The sequence below is a fragment of the Lycium barbarum genome, chromosome 7 (assembly GCF_019175385.1).
Source record: "Lycium barbarum isolate Lr01 chromosome 7, ASM1917538v2, whole genome shotgun sequence".
Classification (NCBI taxonomy): Eukaryota; Viridiplantae; Streptophyta; class Magnoliopsida; order Solanales; family Solanaceae; genus Lycium; species Lycium barbarum.
Genome location: NC_083343.1, coordinates 22,617,655 through 22,636,786, shown reverse-complemented (window position 1 = coordinate 22,636,786; position 19,132 = coordinate 22,617,655). Strand labels below are relative to the sequence as shown.

At 33.3% G+C, this 19,132-nt stretch overlaps 1 protein-coding gene and 1 long non-coding RNA gene across 2 annotated transcripts; one reads left to right on the top strand and one right to left on the bottom strand.

Annotated features, from left to right (window-relative positions):
* Positions 1-423: 423 nt before the first annotated feature.
* On the top strand, positions 424-4,597 carry LOC132601393 (uncharacterized). The gene is made up of 5 exons (XM_060314481.1): positions 424-461; positions 798-921; positions 1,017-1,298; positions 3,850-3,969; positions 4,048-4,597. Exons 1-5 carry the CDS (start codon positions 424-426, stop codon positions 4,507-4,509), a joined length of 1,026 nt encoding a protein of 341 aa, XP_060170464.1. The 3' UTR covers positions 4,510-4,597.
* Positions 4,598-11,802: 7,205 nt separating this feature from the next.
* Positions 11,803-18,855, bottom strand: LOC132603288 (uncharacterized). Its single transcript, XR_009568080.1, has 3 exons — positions 13,889-18,855; positions 13,380-13,472; positions 11,803-12,691 (listed from the first exon to the last, which is right to left on the bottom strand). It is a non-coding gene; the product is annotated as an uncharacterized LOC132603288 (long non-coding RNA).
* Between the last annotated feature and the right edge of the window lie 277 nt (positions 18,856-19,132).

Below are 19,132 nucleotides of genomic sequence, written 5' to 3'. Positions count from 1 at the left end.
TAAGTGTTATGCACTAAATTAAGGTTTCACATGCTGGGAGTCAAAATAGAGGAGCTAAAGTTTCACTAACAATAAAGCAAAATGATGACATGTTGATTATCTTTCAACTCTTAGGTACACGACTAAGAATATTGAACTTGTAAATCATGTTTTTGGGAAAGTATATTGGTGGTTTCGTTATGGCTTCTTGCAGTGCTGTTATATTTAAATGAATAATTTTCTAGTCCCTAAGTACTTGAACTCTAGTGCTTGCAGATTCTGGACCCATCTGGTTATGGCTTACATCTTTACTTTCTGGACTTGCTATGTGCTGAAAAGAGAGTATGAGATAGTTGCATCGATGAGGTTGCATTTTCTTGCATCTGAACGTCGACGACCAGATCAATTTACAGTAAGAACCATAACCCTTGTTGATCTATTACAATGACAATTTTAATCTGTAAACTAAGCCTTAGGCAAAGGTTGGTTATAACTTATAAATTTACTTTATAGCAAGTGAGATTATGAACTTTAATATTACAACAACAACATACCCAGTGTATCCCACAAGTGAGGTCTGGGGAAGGTAGGATGTATTCAGACCTTACCCCTACCTTTGTGGGTAGAGAGGCTTTTTCGGATAGACCCCGGGCTCAAAATTATAAAGTTTAATATTCTTAAGATAATTATGTCTTGTTAGGGAAAATTTAATATTGATCTTTGGAAAACTTAACATTGATCTTGGGATAACTTATTTTAATTTGAGGGCTGCTTTAATGTGGACTATTATTTAAATTAATTCTTTGGTTTGGATGCAGCTTCTATCCATGCAAAGCAACTAAAAGGGTTTCACAGTCAGTCAAATCACTCTATAGAGGCGCCATTTCGTCTAGGGGCAAGGTGCCGGTGGATCTGAAGAAGCAGATGTTTCTAGAATTCAGGGTATTTATTATTTGTAGTAAAATAATATAACTATTTGTTGATTGTTTATGGAATGTTCCATATATATTAATGAAAATATTTTAATTTCATTGCAGACAAAGTGTTTTTGGAACCCGGAACATGAGACACTAGTAGCGCAAAATTTCGAGAAAAAGGCGGGGAATATACTTAAGCATGCGTTACGTAGAGCCCGTCAAAAAGTCCTGCAGCCTAAGTGGACCCGTGATGATAACAGGAAGAAACTGCTGCACTTCTGGGCAACTGATCCGACGTTTTTAAAGCAAAGCGAAAATGGGAAGAAGGCCAGGGCCTCAGATAAGGGTGGATTTCCACACACTAGTGGGGCCACCAGCCATGAGGACGTTAGGATGAAGCTGGTATGTAAGCCTATTTAGCTTTCATTGTCTATTGTTCAATTTTATCTTTTCATTGCTTTCATTGTCTATTGCTATTTTTTTGCTGGTTTCAAACAGTTTGCAACTGTTTTTTTGCTGGTTTACCAGCTTCAATAACCTGGTTGTTCTATTGCTTTGCTGATTTTTTTTAGCTGATTTTCTCTGCTGCTTTGCTGTTTTTCTGCTATTTTTTGCTGCTGTTTTTGGCTTTTTTTCTGCTGTTTTGGACTGCTGTTTTTTGCTGTTTTTCTGCTGTTTTTTCGCTGTTTTGGACTGCTGTTTTTTGCTGTTTTTCTGCTTTTTTGGACTGCTGTTTTTCTGCTGTTTTTTGCTGTTTTTCTGCTGTTTTGGATTGCTGTTTTTTCGCTGTTTTGGACTGCTGTTTTGCTGCTGTTTTTTGTTGTTTTTCTGCTGTTTCGGACTGCTGTTTTTCGCTGTTTTGGACTGCTGTTTTTTGCTTTTTTTCTGTTGTTTTGGACTGCTGTTTTTCTGCTGAGTTTCGAACAGTGTGTCAGTTAGGCCTCGGGGATTTCTTGGCTATCATTCTAAAAAATTAGTGCATGAGAATTAAAGAAGCATGTGTAGCCGAGAAGTTGATAGGAGCTATTGTGATGTGCAGCTGTGTTTTTATCATTTTGTTACTGTTAGTGAAGTTGACATATAATAAGAAATCAAAGCTTTCCAGCAAGGCAACCTATGATAATGTTTATGTGGTTTTGGGGCAGATCCAGTTCGATTTTGAGATGAATAAATAGTTGTAAACATATCTTGACAACCAGAATTGGACAGAACTGAAACTCACAGTTCAGAGAAAAGGAAATGATTTATATAACTAGAAAATCAATTTAGCTTTAAAGAGGCTCAGATTTTTAAAGTCACAACTTGTAAACAACGTTCATCTATTCAACATCCTCTCAGACAAGAGGAAGTTAAAGGATTCAAATACCAACAAGATAACAAACTAAGCTAAACAGTTAACCATTCTGAGGAGATACTAATTGTAAAAGCAACTAATTAGGTAAACACATAAGAGCAAATATTTAAACACATAAGTTCATATTTTGGTAACTAAAGTGCTCGTAGGAAGGAGTAAAGTGGGCTGGAACATTAGGAGAGGCTTAGTTCTCTACTCCTAAGCTTGAACACAAGTTAATCTGAAAACATAATTTATCGACAAACATATAAGGATCTCATCATCGATTATAAGTGATATTTAACCAAAACAAACATTTTCCAATGAGTTGAGCATACTAGATCACGTAAGCAACAAAGAAAAAATTATACTTGGCATACATGTTCTTAGTTTAAAAGGAAACTAAAACATTTTATCTTACAAGAAACTAATCATGTTGATTTAATAGCAGATTAACAACACATAACTGGAATTAAACAACATGTTAAAGTGAAAACGGGGCTAGAATAAAACTAACTTAAACTAAATTAAAACCAAATTAATCTACATTAAAGTAGGAACACACAGAACTGAGAATGCAAGACAACAATATTAAGAAGAGAAGAAAATCTACTAAACTAATGTCCTAATCTACCTAATAATACAGCAACTAAACCAAATAAACACAAAATCATACTATGTACAGAAACAAATTAGGAGAAAAACAAAAATGCAAAAATGACGAGAAGATTACGTAATAAACTTTACGCCATTTATAAAAATTTTGTTTCAAGATTGACACACGAACTTGCCCAAGAACTTATACTTTCGCATAAAAGATAACGACTAGATTCAAAGGAATAACACTGACCATTATTGGGTGCAGTGAACTAGAGATTTTAGGTCCCGGATCCACACTCAAAACACGACGAACCCGAACCCGCTTAGATTAACCAAAAGTTTCAAACAGAAAAGGTGAAATATAGAGCTTTAGAATGATATGTGGCTGTTTTTTGTTGTTGTTGTTGTTTTTTTTTTTTTTTTTTTAGAGTGAGACACAGTGACTGCTCCACAGATGTTCCCCCAAGAAAACGTTCTCTCCTTAATCAAACGAAAATTTTGCATCAGCAATAACAATAGATGAACCTATAAGACTTGTGAGGGCTTAGCATCTACTTGATTTATCAGTGGTCACATCTTTGCACCTCTGGAAATGAGAATGTCTGCATATGACACTTCCTGTTCAACTTTTACAAAGTCTCTAGTGGCCAGAACTGTAAACATAGAATGGAGCAAACTTTAGTTTCTTTAATGAGTAAAGCTGAAAACTATGAAGTTTCTCGGTGCTGCAATGCAGAGTAAATTAATGTTCATATTTTTCATAAAAACACAAAGTCCTTCAATAAATAACGTAGAAGTATAAGAAGACAAGAAACTTAAAAAAACCATACTAGGAATATAGAAAATGACAATATGATGTGCTTTAGTTAAAACACAAACTAGTTAAAATTTAAGATTGAAAACACAAGACGTGTTTAATACAAGATGTTCAAAGCAAACATAGTAATATCTCCCATATTTCATTTTTACTTGTGGCTTGTTTGGATATGAAATTAGTTGTTAATCTTGATTTATTTGTAGACGCTCGAGAGGGGTCAGGAAGTACCTCAAGATGAAGTCTTCAAGATTACTCACACGAGGAAGGCGAAGAACGCCGATGGTACGGACCAATGGATTGAGCCTAGGGCTCAGCAAACCTATGTAAGTCACTAACTAATAATAATAACTACGTTTGTTTGAACTAAATTTGCCTACTAACATTGCATCCTTCAATTTCAGACTGAGTTTCAACGACACAAGTTAGAATATTGTGCCAGTCAGCCAACCGGGACGTCGATGACCAACGAGATAATTGCTCAGCAGTGGATGGAGAAGATAGCTCCCCCGACAAGGTATGGGATAGTTTATGGGATGCCTAATCGAGCATGTCGTCAATTTCTGTCATTCCTTCAAGGCGTAGGTACTACTTCTGAAGGGGCAGTGGATCCTAAGGAGTATCAAGAAATGAAGCTGAAAGTTAATCAACTAACAAGTACACTTAGTTCCACGGAGGCAAGGATGTTGCATATGCAGGCCCAAATTGACAGCTTACTCAACTCGGGGCCCTCTCATATTCCCCCGTATCCCGGGGATGCTCGTAGGTCACAACCCAGTAGACGACGTAGGTCACAAGACAATGTAGTTCATGCTCTTGTTGATGAGGATAGTGGGGAGGAATCGGATCATGTCTCTAACACCTAATGTTGACTCTTTTGATTTGTATACTTTTGGATTGTAATATTGCTATGTTTTCTTGGATATGTATATTTTTTTATGATAGTTTTAATTCGAATTAGATGTACTTTTGAATGTGAATTAGATTGTAGGAAGTAGTTTATGGATGTTTAACTTTACGATGTTTAAGTGTTTGAATGTAGAAAGTAGTTTATGGTTGTTTAACTTTACAATGTTTAAGTGTTTGAATGTAGTTTTAAGGATATTTAGAAGTACGTACTTTAAATTGAAACTTGAGGTTGAATTTGATTTTAGAATGTGATGTTTATGATTGTAGAAGTACTTTGATGAATTGGACGTGTTGATGAATTGTATTGTTGATCAGGTGGGTTACTGTAAAACCAGTTGAATTCTGGATTTTTTTTTCCAGATTTTTGACCTCATGAGGTCGAATAATCACCCAGATATTGATAATTTTCGACCTCATGAGGTCGAAATTGTAATCATAAATCATAATTTCGACCGCACGAGGTCGAAAATCTGGGCACAATTTTTAATTTCGACCTCGTGAGGTCGAAATCTGGAAACAATATTTCTAAATTTCGACCTCATGCGGTCGAAATTATGATTTTTTTTATTATTATTTTTATTTTCTATCGTATTTCGACCACAGGAGGTCGAAAAATTTAAATAATATTTGCGTAAAATAATATTTTCGACCGCGTGCGGTCGAAATATTTTATTAATATTTAAATAAAAATAACTTTTTCGACCTCATGCGGTCGAATTTTTTTTTTAAAAAATTTAGGTAGAAATTTTTTTTCGACCGCGTGTGGTCGAAAATTTTCGACCACGTGAGGTCGAAAAAAATTTCACCCTACCTGTTAGCGACCATGCCTTGCGGTCAAAATTTTGGTCGAAATTTGGCCTTTTTCGACCGCGTGTGGTCGAAAATTTTGGTCGAATTTCACTGTTTTTTTAGTAGTGATCGTTGCATGTTCAAAAGATACCAAATTCGGCTATTATGTCATTGTAATTATATTTATTTTAGTCATTTAACTAAATATTTCATTTAGTTTAATGTCAATCACTATTTTTTAATAATTTATTTTCCTTTATATTTTTTATTAATTGACGTGATTGACACATGATAGCGAAATGTTGTTCGCCTTTTTCACCTTTTAAAATAAATTTCCTCAAACTTTTTTATAAAGATACTTAATTATTGTCCTAACTAGGACTTTAAAATTAAATAAAGTTTTGACTATTAACGTTTTCCTTATTTGAACTTTGTAGAAAGTTAAAATATGTTATTGCGAGTATTGGTAAAGTTATTAATTTGTTCACGCAAAGCAGACTCTAAGGTTGGTAATAGTATTGATATTTAATTGAAGTCTTTACATTCTTTTATTTTCTTGAAGATTCTAAGGTGAGTTTAACTATTTAATTAGAAACAGCAATGAGAGTGTTAGAAAGCTGCAGCCATCACTAATGGTAGTATTAGAACTAGCGGCAAACCTGAATTCACCTCTATTCGTGAACCGCTTCATAGACTCGTTATTGTATTAACTAACTAGTAAAATTGTCCGCGCATTGCGCGGTATTAAAAATATCAGTAAATTCGGATAGTCATACAAAAAAGTACTAAGTTTAAAAAATAATTAGCAAGCTAAATAACTAATTTAGAATATTATTGCCTCTTTACTATGCAAAAACACACGTATACATAGCTTACATTCGAAAATTTACAAAATTTTGTTTATTCATATCAATACTTACATGTAATGTATGGTTAATTATATAGTACCTGTATAAATTTATCTAATAAAAAGATTCAAAGATTATTAAAATAAAATCTAAACTTAATTAAGAATTCCATAATTTCATCTTAAAACTACTAATTACACAAATAAAACACATTCAAATTATTGTTATTTGTATACCGAGAGAATATACATGTAAAAATTATTAGTTGTAATTTTTTTTGGTTGTTAATGTTCATGCTCAAAAATATTTAGTAGGACCACTCTCTTCATCTTGCTTTGGACACAAGTTTCAAAAGTTTTGTGCTTTGCAATATTAATAATGTATTTTGTCATCTAAGCATGCCTTTAAGACATGCATTTAATGAATGTGTAACTGCAATATTTAACTTGAGGTAATAACACCGTTAAATGAATAAAAATCACCAGGTACTAACTTTACAAAGACAGATATAAAAATAAAAACATGAACCAGTTTTTTTAAAAATATATACTTGTAGGAAAATAACGAACTGAAACTAATTGATTTAATCTTGACAATAGAAAAGTGCCATGGAATTTACAATTGATTTTTTTTTTTCACTCATACAGATAAGGCATGTACTCATAAAAAATATTAAGTAGATTTGAGCCCTCTAAAATATCCGATGGAAGTTTTCAATCATCGGTAGAAAAAACGAAAAATGCTTACATAGTTACTCTTTTCACAAGTTCGTATTCTTGCGCATTTACTTCATCTATATTGATGAGTCGTGAAATTACGCGATATTCGATGCTAATTCCTTAAGTTTTTGTGACTCTTTAAGCACTTTTGTTGTTACTTTTTGTATTTTTATGTTGTTTTGTAAGAAAAGATGCCCGGAGAGCATAACGGAGCAAAACGGACCAAAATAGAGCAAAAATAGAACAAATCAACGTTTCTGGCACCACATGCTAATAGCATGTGGTGCAGTCAGTGAAAATGGCACCATATGCGAGTAGCATATGGTGCAGCATGTGCTACATGCGAGCAGCATGTGGTGCAGCATGTGGTGACAGAGAAATTGTCACCACATGCTACGGTTTTGGCACAACATGCGATTAGCATGTTGAACATGCGAATAGCATGTTGTGCAAGAGGGTATTTTGGTCCAGATTTTGTTCCCGTTTTTTGGAATGATATAAATACTCTTTTAGGGTTTGTAATATTTATCTTTGGCAGTTTTTCATCAAGTTTGGAGACTAGTTTTTACACCACACTTTGGGGTTAAAGATTTGAAGATTTGGTTGAGTATTTCTTAAACCTTTAATTCATTTCTTTAATTCATTGCTTTGTATTGATTATCTAAGTGTGTAGCTTTTTATTCCATAACTTGAATCTCGTTTATGAGAGTATTCTTGATTAAAGTTTGGTTTGAAACTCTTGTTATGCTTATGTATTGAATGATTCTTATTGCTATTGAAGTGGGTCTTTGTTGATTTAATTAATCTCGTTCTTGAATGTTTCCAAAGGGATTAGCTAACCCTAGGACTCACCCATTTACTTAGATTGAGCTCGGAAGAGGAAATCTAGGTTGGGAAAGATTAATTAACAAGAATTTGGGTCATTAAACTCATCTAATAACTTGAGCTCGGAAGAGGATAGTTACTTGAGGTTAAATTGATTGTGCCTAATATCACACTCTAAGGCTTGGAAAAGCTTAGAGTGAAATTCATTGATTTGGTCGGAAGACTTTCAATGAGATTTTAGATATCATTATCTATCAACACAAACCCGCTCTTAGTTGTAAAATCGTAAAATACGTTGGATCGTTACTTGAGTGTAATATCCTATTATCCATGCTTGTGGCCATTGATCATTTTACTCGCTTTCTAGGTTAGTTTACATTTCCGCATTAGTTATAATTCTCTCAAAAACCCAAAATATTATCCATCGTTTGGCTTTAGCGTAGTTGGTGAAAGTTCCTTACTTTCTTAATCGCCTAGCATATTGTTCCCTGTGGGATCGACCCCGACTCATAGTTGGGTAAATATATTGCATACGACCGTGTATACTTTCTCTTTGAGGAGTGTATTTGGACGTTATCATATATCATAATAAAATTTCTTTTGTACCCAATGAAACATACACAAATTTAATTTTTTAAACTTTTTTCAGCGAAATATTTTCTCATTCTAAATTAGAATATTGAATTTAGTGATATATTACATTAATTTACTGAATTTAAATTATATACACTTAATAGTAATTAATCTATTATAACATATTTTTTTGTTAGCATATTGTATGTTAACTATATAGCTTTTCCAGATTAATGTCTTGTTAATTACCTCAAATGACCTATTTGAATTTCCTGCAACAAATTTTCTCATTTTTTTCCCAACGACATTTCTCCTTCCCCTTCTCCTCATCCTGTTAATACCAAAAGAAAAATAAACAAATCTTCGGAATATTATATAAAAATGGAAAAAAAACTTGTGGATTTTGAAAAATTGAATTTAGAGTGTTAGAGAAAGAAGTGTAATTATAAATTCATCAGATCTTTGAAGAGGATTTAAAAAGTAATGAGGGGGTTAATAGAAAATCAATAATTTAGACAAAAAAAAAAAATGATAACTGAAAAGAATTGGAAAAAAATGCAAAATACATCTAACTCTTGCTAAATATAAAGTAGAAGTTTAACTTTTATAAAGTGTTTTGAATTAAATTTCAGAATATTAAATATAAATGAAAAATTAAGAATTTTGGAAAAGGAATTTAGAGTATTGGAGAAAGATGTGTTATTCATCTGATCTTTGATGGGATTTAAAAATAATGAGGGGGTTATTAGAAAACCAATTTAGACAAAAGAAAATACTATGAAATATGAAAACTGAAAAGAATAGGAAAAACAAAAGCATTACATCTAACTCTTGTTAAATATAAAATAGACGCTTTAACTTTTATGAAGCATTTTGAAATGATTTTTCATATTATTATTTGTTGATATTTTGCAGTAGAATTTAGATGGAAAACAGAGAAATACTATAAAAAAATTAGCATCTTTCAATATTTCATATCTATGACCAAACATGTACATTTCAAAATGAAAAATGGAACAAATTTCTGTAAGAACCATCAGTTGTAGAACTGATATAATCACTTTATTAGATTATTTGATCGGAAAATCAAAGAGCAAAGACATACACATCAAAGTTTTATGAGGAAAAAAAAATCTTTCTTACAAACTTGAAAATAAAAAAACTAGAAAGAAGTGTATTTGCTTACCTTGGGAATTGCTTGGGAGAGAGGAGGTCACACTTTGCATATTAACAATGACGAAAGTGTTGTGTTAAATAAACCTTTGCATAAATCTATAACCAAAATAGTCAATATTCTTCTTGCGAAGTGTATAATTCTAGAAAGTGTTTAAAAAATACGTAGGCCCTCTCGTTATACACCATCATACATGGAATACAAAAAGACACAAGAAGACAAAATAACCGTTGTCATGTTAATTAGTGATAGGATGCCGTAGTAATAGCAAGGCGTAACTGTTGCCTTGTTAATTATAATGGAATGTTTAAAAGGTGTCCCTTGGATTGAGAATTAAGGAGATGTCTTTTAAGAGGTGTCTGTCTATTTTTTTATATCAGTCACATAAATTGAAGAAATAATGAGAAAATCCAAAAAAAAAAAGGAGATAAAAGAAAAATGGGTTTCTTGGATGGATAGAGCGCCACATCACCGGGTCTATGTCTCTCTTTTATATATATATGGATATAAATGTTTGGATGTGTAAAATTTTTGAGATGAAATATGCAATTAGTTTTGATTTGATTAATATTTCCTCCTTGTTGTAAGTTTAAGGAAGAAGATACTAATTTGGCGAGCAAATCTCAATATTTCGTTCAAAATATTCCATGCTTTATTTAAGGGATAATTTCCTTTAATTTATGGGCAAATTTACTAGGTAGCTATTGTTCTTTAACCAAAATGATATATATATATATATATATATATATATATATATATATAAGGTAATTGTTTGATAGATGCTATATATAATTTCATAAATTAGTGTAATTTTGTTAAGGGTGCAACTGGTTAAATTCTAGAATATTTGAAGCCAAAAGTTTATTTTAGTGATGCAAATTAGAATATCGATAGTTAGCGATAAAATATTAAAAATTATATTAGCTACGAGCTATTTATTTAGCAACCAATTAGCTAATTCCCCTTTTTTTTAATGAACACGATAAAAAAGAAGAGAATCAGATAACTTCAATAATTACAAGTGAAACTTAAAATCACTACAAGGCATTTGGGGAATGAGGAGCAGGATTAGCGATGAATTACCAAATAAAAATGTTAGCTACGAGCAATTTAGTAATAGATTAACGACGAAGTTCGTAGCTAATTAAGTCTAATTTCTTTTTTCGTATTTGTTGTCAAATGAGGTACGCACTTTGGTCACGTGCAACACTCCTACTCTGAAGCTAGTATTATACTAAAAGTGAGAATCTCCTACTTTCAAAGTTGGATTATGATTTTACCGCCGCAGTAAATCAAAGTGTAATAAAACATCTAATTATTATTATTATTATTATTATTATTATTATTATTATTATTATTATTATTATTATTATTAAACCAGATGAATGCAAAGAATTGTTCTATCATCCATCATTTATGGCACATTCATCTGTGTTAAATGGTAAGTTATTGCTAGTAGTTATTATTATTAAACCAGATGAATGCAAAGAATTGTTCTATCATCCATCATTTATGGCACATTCATCTGTGTTAAATGGTAAGTTATTGCTAGTAGTTATTTTATCTTTAATAAAAATAACCACAAAAAGAAAAAGTAAAATGGACCGTGGGAGAATCCCTTTGCCTTCCTGAAAACGGTCCAAAGCAACTTTTGGTTTGTCCTTTATTTGATAATTTTGATAAAAAAAAATTCAGCGCGCATTTTAGAAGTGTAACAGTAACTTTTAAATAGTGTAAAAGTTAATGCTATTCAAGTGAGTTAATATATTAGTTCTTCCGTTCATTTTTACTTGTTCACTTTTAACTTTAGGCACCCCTTAAGAAATAATAAATAAAGTCCATAATTTACCAATGTACTCATATTAATTGGTGCTTATTTTCATTGGATTTGAAAAAATGATTGAAGTGAGTATTTAATACTATGGGTAAAACAGGAAAAAAGAGATTATCTTCTCTTAATATGCTAAAAGTGACAAGTAAAAGTGAAAATCTATTTTTAAAATACTAGACAAGTAAAAGTGAACGGATGGAGTAGATACTATTAAATGTGAGCCCACAGAGAAATTGTTGTCATAAACATGAGTTCATAGTTGTTTTGCAATTCAAAATCTCAATGTAAGGAGTGATTTGGATAGCAGAAAAACAAGAAATGGCTAATATTTCTATGTGGATTTGTACCATTAAGAATCCTAACTAATTCGGTTGTCTCCAATCTCTTAATTTTTTCTTAATTATTCATCTTCTTCTTTTTATTCAGAAATATACAAATTATCATAGTTATAGCAGATTCTTCAAGTATGTAATTGCAATTGAGTTTTTACATTCAAATCTTCATCTTTTTGAATTTTCATTTTTTTAAGTAATTGTATTATCTTTTCACCTTCTGCTTTTGTGCTTCCTTAATTTCTTCTTCTTTTTTCATCTTTAATTTAGAGATACATACTCTAGAAAACTAATCCAAATTTATATTTAGAACTAATCCAAATTTATATTTAGTAAGCACCTTGAAGGTAAACTGAATCTCACACGGTATTTTGACAATTAGGCGTATAAAAGGTATTGCTTTAATAATTGTTTGGAGTATGTCTTCTTAGTTGTTGATTTTTTTTACTTTTTCCTATTCATTCTGTCCTTTTCATTTTTTTTTTTTATATTTTGAATAGCATGAAAATTTCATGTTACATTACTCAACTATTACTGAGAGGTTACAAAAATAGGTGCAATAATACAAAAAAGGTATTATAAAAATATAATGGAAAATAAATGTTCTATTGAATTTTGCAGTACTAAAAGTGTCACACCTAGTGTGTACTGACATAATCTCAATCCGGCTATTCTAGCTTGAAATGTGAGCTCACTGTTAACATAGAAAGACACCTGCACGTAGAAAAGGCCTAATACAACGGAAGACCTATGCATGACCATACATATATAAATATATAAATATATATGCTAGCCGACGAGGCTACCACAAGAGCCTCATAATCAAACGAAGGTCGACGAGGCCGTACATGACATCTACATCCATCATACTGTCTATGAGCCTCTAGGAGTACATATACATGACCTACTTTGTACTCAAAAGATACATATACATAACATGTAAACATAGCATATACCAAAAGAGCAAGCCCGGTACAATGGCACTTGCTGATGACCCGCTGAAGCTGATAGTCCTACTGAAGAGGTCCTCCACTCTGTCTGTCAGGACCTGCAGCACGAAATACAACGTTCCGTAGGATGCGACGTCAGTACGGATAAAAGTACTGAGTATGTAAGGCGGGAAACAATAACATAAGTAAGACATAGATATAAAAGGATAGAAGTAACCTGAGCCATCTGAGAGCGTACAATATGCAATGCATGAGTTTAAAAATCATATGTAAGCGGATACATACAGTAGTATCATTATCGTGTCATCATCATATCATCATCATCCCGCGTCCGGGGTGTCACCATAACATGCCCACTGCAGTGGTGTGCACATCTACGTTCCTGCCCAGCCGATTATAGCATGGCGCGGTATAGTAAAATAGTGCAACACACACACACACACACACACACACACACACACACACATATATATATATATATATATATATATATATATATATATATATATATATATATATATAATGCATAAGGAGTCAATGAACTGACATCGGGATTTTCCGAGTGACGCAAGCTCGGTAACCCCCGAATGAATTATGGAATTCGTATCGAATCCAAAGAACTAACTTAATGATGACAAACATGTAATATTTCAAAAATCAATCAAATAATGACATCAAAATTTGAAATGCATAGCCTAGGAATGGAGCGAATTGTTATGGAATGCTCGTGTTCATATTCTAGTTGGATTCGTGCCAAAGAAAGAGGGAAACAGACACCTTACATACCTTACTTGTCGAGCCATCACCTTGAACGAATCCTTATTCTGATGCTCGCTCTTTCCCCGAGCCTATATTGAAAGATATGCCCTTAGTCATAACCTATCATGTTTGTATATCAAAGTATATGAGTTACATATCGAAGAGTGATTCGGGTTACAGAAATTTAGGCAGCATTTCCTCTGATTCTACTATGTTTCCAAGGTTACAACAACATCGCAATCAACATCCATAACATATTATTCAATTCAACATTCATATCACTTAATCAACAACATCCAATACAAGTTTATCCCGTCCTTAGTTCAACCCGGCTTAATACGTGTCATACTCGAAATTACAACTCCAATCAACTCAATACATGCATTATCAAGCTCAATCCCATATCTATACTACTCAATCAATAACATTTAATATAGGGTTGTGCCATGTTTTACTCAATCCGACTATATACGTCATAATTTAGCGAATTTAACTTTGAATCAACTTAATTCCATGGATATAAAGGAAGATCTTACCTTACTAAGCTTGGGTTGATCTTTGTTAGCATTGAACTCGTGATCCCGCCTTCCCCCGTTCAGTTCCAACAACAACTACAACATTATGATGTTGCCACAAGCTTCCCGAGCTAATTAGCGTATAAATTTGGAGGGAGTAATAAACAAGTGAGTAAAATGTCTTAGAGGGATTATATAGAGGTATGCACGGGTGGTGGAAGGTTGTAGAATGGTGGAGAAGGAGTGGAGTGGGGTTTTTATAATCCCCAAGGTCGGTTCCACCGCCTCAGTTCGACAGCAGGTTCGACGGTACCGTCGTTATTTGACTGGCCATCGATCTGCAACCGTCGAATTTCACAGAGAAATCGTACAATTCTGTACAGGCCATATCTTCCACTGTACGTCTCGGATTTGCGATCTGTCAGTTGTATTGGAAAAGACTCTCTGAACTTCAATTTACGTAGGTTATGCGATCCATAACTCCTCATATTCTAAAAGATATGCCTCTCTAAAGTTGGACTAAAATTTCTGTCCGGAATTCTGCCAAGTTTTCCCAAAATTTCAACAAACTTAAATCATTTGATTCGCTTGATCCCAGAACCTTTAGACACTTGCTTAGCAGTTGTTAAAGCTCTTGCTTAACCTTATAAGAGTTCCATGACCTCCCCGGCTTATGTTACTTTACTTACGATGAAAACGACAAGAAAATATTTGAGATGTAACATTCTTCCTCCCTTAAAAACATTTGTCCTCGAATGTTAAACTCTCAGAGATTTTATGGAAATATTGGCAGAACTTCCTCTAGAAGTAATAACAAATGTGGACACCTGAATCTCATATCTCTGTATAACACCCTTGCCAATATTCTCTATACAATCAGGAGGCCCTCGTCAATATCTATCTCATTGAGCGGCATACATCGCTCTTTTACCTTTTCTAACTAATCATATCCCTTTTCAGACATTCAAACAATAACTATCCTTGGCGAAATTTTGCGTTCCATATCATATCCCTTTTAGACTTTGGGCATCATCATCCTTATAACTGATACTCTTTCCGTTTCCGAAATTTCGATTTCACCTCTTTTTGCTCGTAAATCATTGACACATTTACACTCAAGGATCATATTTAAACATATATATATATCCTTTCCACTTCTTACCTCGGGGAAACTAAAACTCCCATCTAATCATATCGATGTCACGACCCAACCCGATGAGCTGTGACGAATACCTAACCTCTATTGACCAAGCACCCCTATACTCATACCTAGAGATCACTGAAGGATAGGGTGGCCCATACACGACTTATAACTGAATTATACTGAATTATACAAGAACAATACCATGAGATATGCATCAAGATCCATCAACTATCGGCGTGTGTGTATACATATATATATATATATATATATATACTGAAAATAACAATGCAAGCCGACTAGGCTGCCACATATACTGTACAGCAAAAGAATGAGAGCCGACAAGGCTACATCATGTGTCAACTATGTACAACTATCTACAAACCTCTAATGGAATTGAAAGTTGTATCAAGGACGGGATAGGGCCCCGCCATACCCATATATGAATATACATGTGTGTGTGTGTGTGTGTGTATACACTAAAAATAACAATGCAAGCCGACTAGGCTGCCACATATGTTGTATGTATACCCTATTTTAACCGGGGTCAAAATAATTTATAACATCCGGGTAATTCCGGGGTTATTTAAAGTTAAGAGTCGCCACCTAATTATTTATGGTGAATTAGGACACCTAAAGTTTATTAAAGTAATTATCTAAAGTTGGTTTTATTTTAAAGTCTACGAAATCGAAAGATTCTAGGTAAGGGTTCAACTAACTTAGAGGGAAGGTATTAGGAATCCTCTAAATTCCATTAATAATGGTTAACCGACCGGACTAAAATTTAATTAGGCTAAGAATGTGGATGTAATATTTTATAATATTTAAAAAAATATCTTTATAAGTATTGCTAAAGTTATGGATAGATGTATAAGAATGCTATTTAAAATAAGATTGGTAGAAAAATAATAATTTGCATAAAAGAGTATAGTTGTGAATAAACTGAAGAAAACGCAAGATAGTGCAATGTTTTATAAATATTGGAGAAAATAAGTTACGCTGACTAATAAATTTAAACACTTGTTTGTAAGATTAATTTTAATAAACATTTAAAGATTTTATAGAAAGAATATTAGTTCAGTATAAACTGCGTAAAGATTGTTTTAACAAATACGTGTTTCAAATGTTAGGAAGAAGCTAAAGTGGAACAGTTCCATAAAAAACTAGTTTGCTTTGTTTTTTTTTATTTCTTAAAACAAGATAACATTAGTGTAAAATTTATGAGGCTTTGGGAGCGTAAGCAATTAAACTTCATTTAATTTAAGACCTAAATTGCTAATTAAGACATCATAATATAAAATAGGCTCGGTTAAAATAAGCAGTTAAGTATTTATCGCAATCACATAGCTAGGTAAAATGTTAGTCACATAGGGATTTTAGACACACGGATAAGCAAATCAAAGAGATATGAAAATGATAAAAAGCCATTTCGGCTTTCATAGGGGCATCGTTATTCAGCCAACTTTCCGCTCAAGCAAAGTGAGAAAGTGGACAATGCAGGGGTGCGAACTCCGTGAGCGGTGTCATTGAGTTTCGAAGTGAAACTCTTCGGCTCCGGTTGTACATGCAAAGGAAAAGAAAAATAGGAGGAATTAGCAAAGGGAAATTTAATTCTCAACAAGTAAAATATTTAAGCATTTCTTCAGTTCCAAGTAACATTTCGTGTGACAAAAAAAATGGATTTCATATATTTCACACAATCATATACTTGCGTTTAAACAGAAGCCCATAAGACCAAACTAAGCACATGTCTACTTCATTTCATCGCATAAGCATCTATTCATTTTTGGGCGTAGAAAAAGGGAGGAGTATTAACTTTGCCATCCAATTCTTTCGGTTTTTTTATTGTCTAAACTTAAGTCTAGCACTGCACTTGGCAAAATACACACTTTATCCACTGGTTTACTTCTGTTTACTCTTCATTAATACTTTGCAATCTCAACAGTGCAAGAGGTTCACCAGTTTGAAAAGTTCAGGTCCAGTTTGAAAAGTTCAGATGGCAAAGCACAGCACTCAAGTTTGGCATTCCAAGCGCAAATAACCTCAACATCGATCAATCAACAATTCTTCAACCCCAAACCAGTTGGGGTGATCAACGTGAGTGATAATAGCAACTAAGTTCAAATATTGAGTAGTAATAAACAGATAGGCTCCTTTAAATAACAAATATATATAGGCACAATGGCTGAAACGTTAGTCTCCGTTTTTAAAAATCTGATCCTTAGCTAAGAATAGGGAGGAACTACTAAAACGATGCTTCAACTAATGTGCTAAATATAGGCTAACTTATTCTAAGATAGTAAGTCAGCCAGGCATGATAACAGCAGGAGATGTAAACCAAATATGATTACCATAAAATACTGGAGGGACATCTTTCCACATAAAGCACACAACCAGATTTTGCATCAAAATGTGAAATCCCGAAAACATGCTCTTTTAACGAACTGATATATCAAAAACTGACCAAATAAAAGTAACCTCAACAAACAAAGACCTGCATAATATCTATTTTTTTCATGACATCTAAATCCTCAAAACAGAAAAAAAAAAAAAAAAACTGGTGATATTTTCCTAATACGCATTAAGACACGAAATATGCTTCGAGTAAAAAAAATGAAAAGTGGAACCACGGACTTCTGGTAGGTTGAGAACGATACATCACATTTCACCAAACAAACAAGACACGATTCTTAATATCACATAAATGTCTAGATTCTACGACACATATTGGTATGAATATCTAAGTCATGATTCTCAAACGTAGAATTCTCTCAAAACAATGGAGAAGAATCAAAATGGAGTCGAATATCAGGCAGTTAGACATATCAAACAAGACACATTAAAATTTAGAGAGCAGATTGACAGGAAACTGGAAGCCTTAACTTAATTGATCTAAGTTCTAAAACAAATATGTAAGAAAAGAACAGAGAAAGGAATGTGAACTAATCTCCTAATGTGCAAAGCAAAAATTCTGGAACACATAGAGCACTCAGGAACACTTGTCGAAGACTCATACTGTGGATGATATGCGGCCAGAAAATATGACCTTGAATTCAAACAAGCGAATATGATTTTTACAACATCCGAGAATACAAATCGCATAAGAAGAGCTTCCTCATAACACTTCGACAACATGATTCGAACGTAACAACAAAAAAAAAAAAACAGAATTCCAAATTAACCAAACTAAAAAATAGTCATGTTTCACTCATTTATTTCATATATTCCATTTTTTGCCGCAATCTCAAACGGAAGGAAGAGCGAATAAAGGGATTGGGTTTACCTCCTGTGGGTGCAGTGAACGGAGCTTCGGATCTCCGATCTACGCTCGAACTATGAATGATCCTCGGACTCGAGGTTGCGGCAGAAATAATAAAAGAAATGCATCGTTCGTCTTGTGAATCAGAACAGTAGTGAGAAGATTAATTTCAAAGAGAGGTGTGGCGGCTAAAACTCAAAAAAATCCCCCTTTCCTGAAGATATATGTCACATATATATAGGTGGAAAAGACTAGGGTTTGCGATTTTTGAGCAGGATTTTGAAAATCGAAAATTCGAAACTAAGTCAAACCCGTGCTAATCCGACGTTGAAGCCTTTCACGTGGTTGATTCAGACCTTACCCAAAAATGGAGAGACCGAGACTCTGCTTCGAGATTTAAGGTACCATCCAACACGAAACGGGACAGAGACGTTAAAATACGCTCAGACAAAGGTAGAAAAGAGATGATACTTGCACAAAAATGGCATGGTGAGAGTCTGCCATGGCTGAGACCAGGTTGTACTTTTGTGTGGAATAGGAATAAGAAGAAGAAGACAAGAACGGCTGCTGATGGAAAACGTATTAGGATTAGAACCCTAATGAATTTTAAGACAAGGCGGGTCGGGTCGGGTAGAAAAGCTAATGGACCGGTCGGGTAGGAAAAGGTGTGGGTTGATCTGATGAAATTAAAACAAACGTGGGCTGGGCCATTTATTTGGCATATTGTATTTGTTGTTTGGGCCATTAATTGGCTGAAAAACATTGGTCTTTCCTCCTTTATTTTAATTATTCTTGGGCTTTTAACTTAATAACTAGTACACTATATATTATGTGAAGACAAATAGTAATTAGTATGTATAAAGTA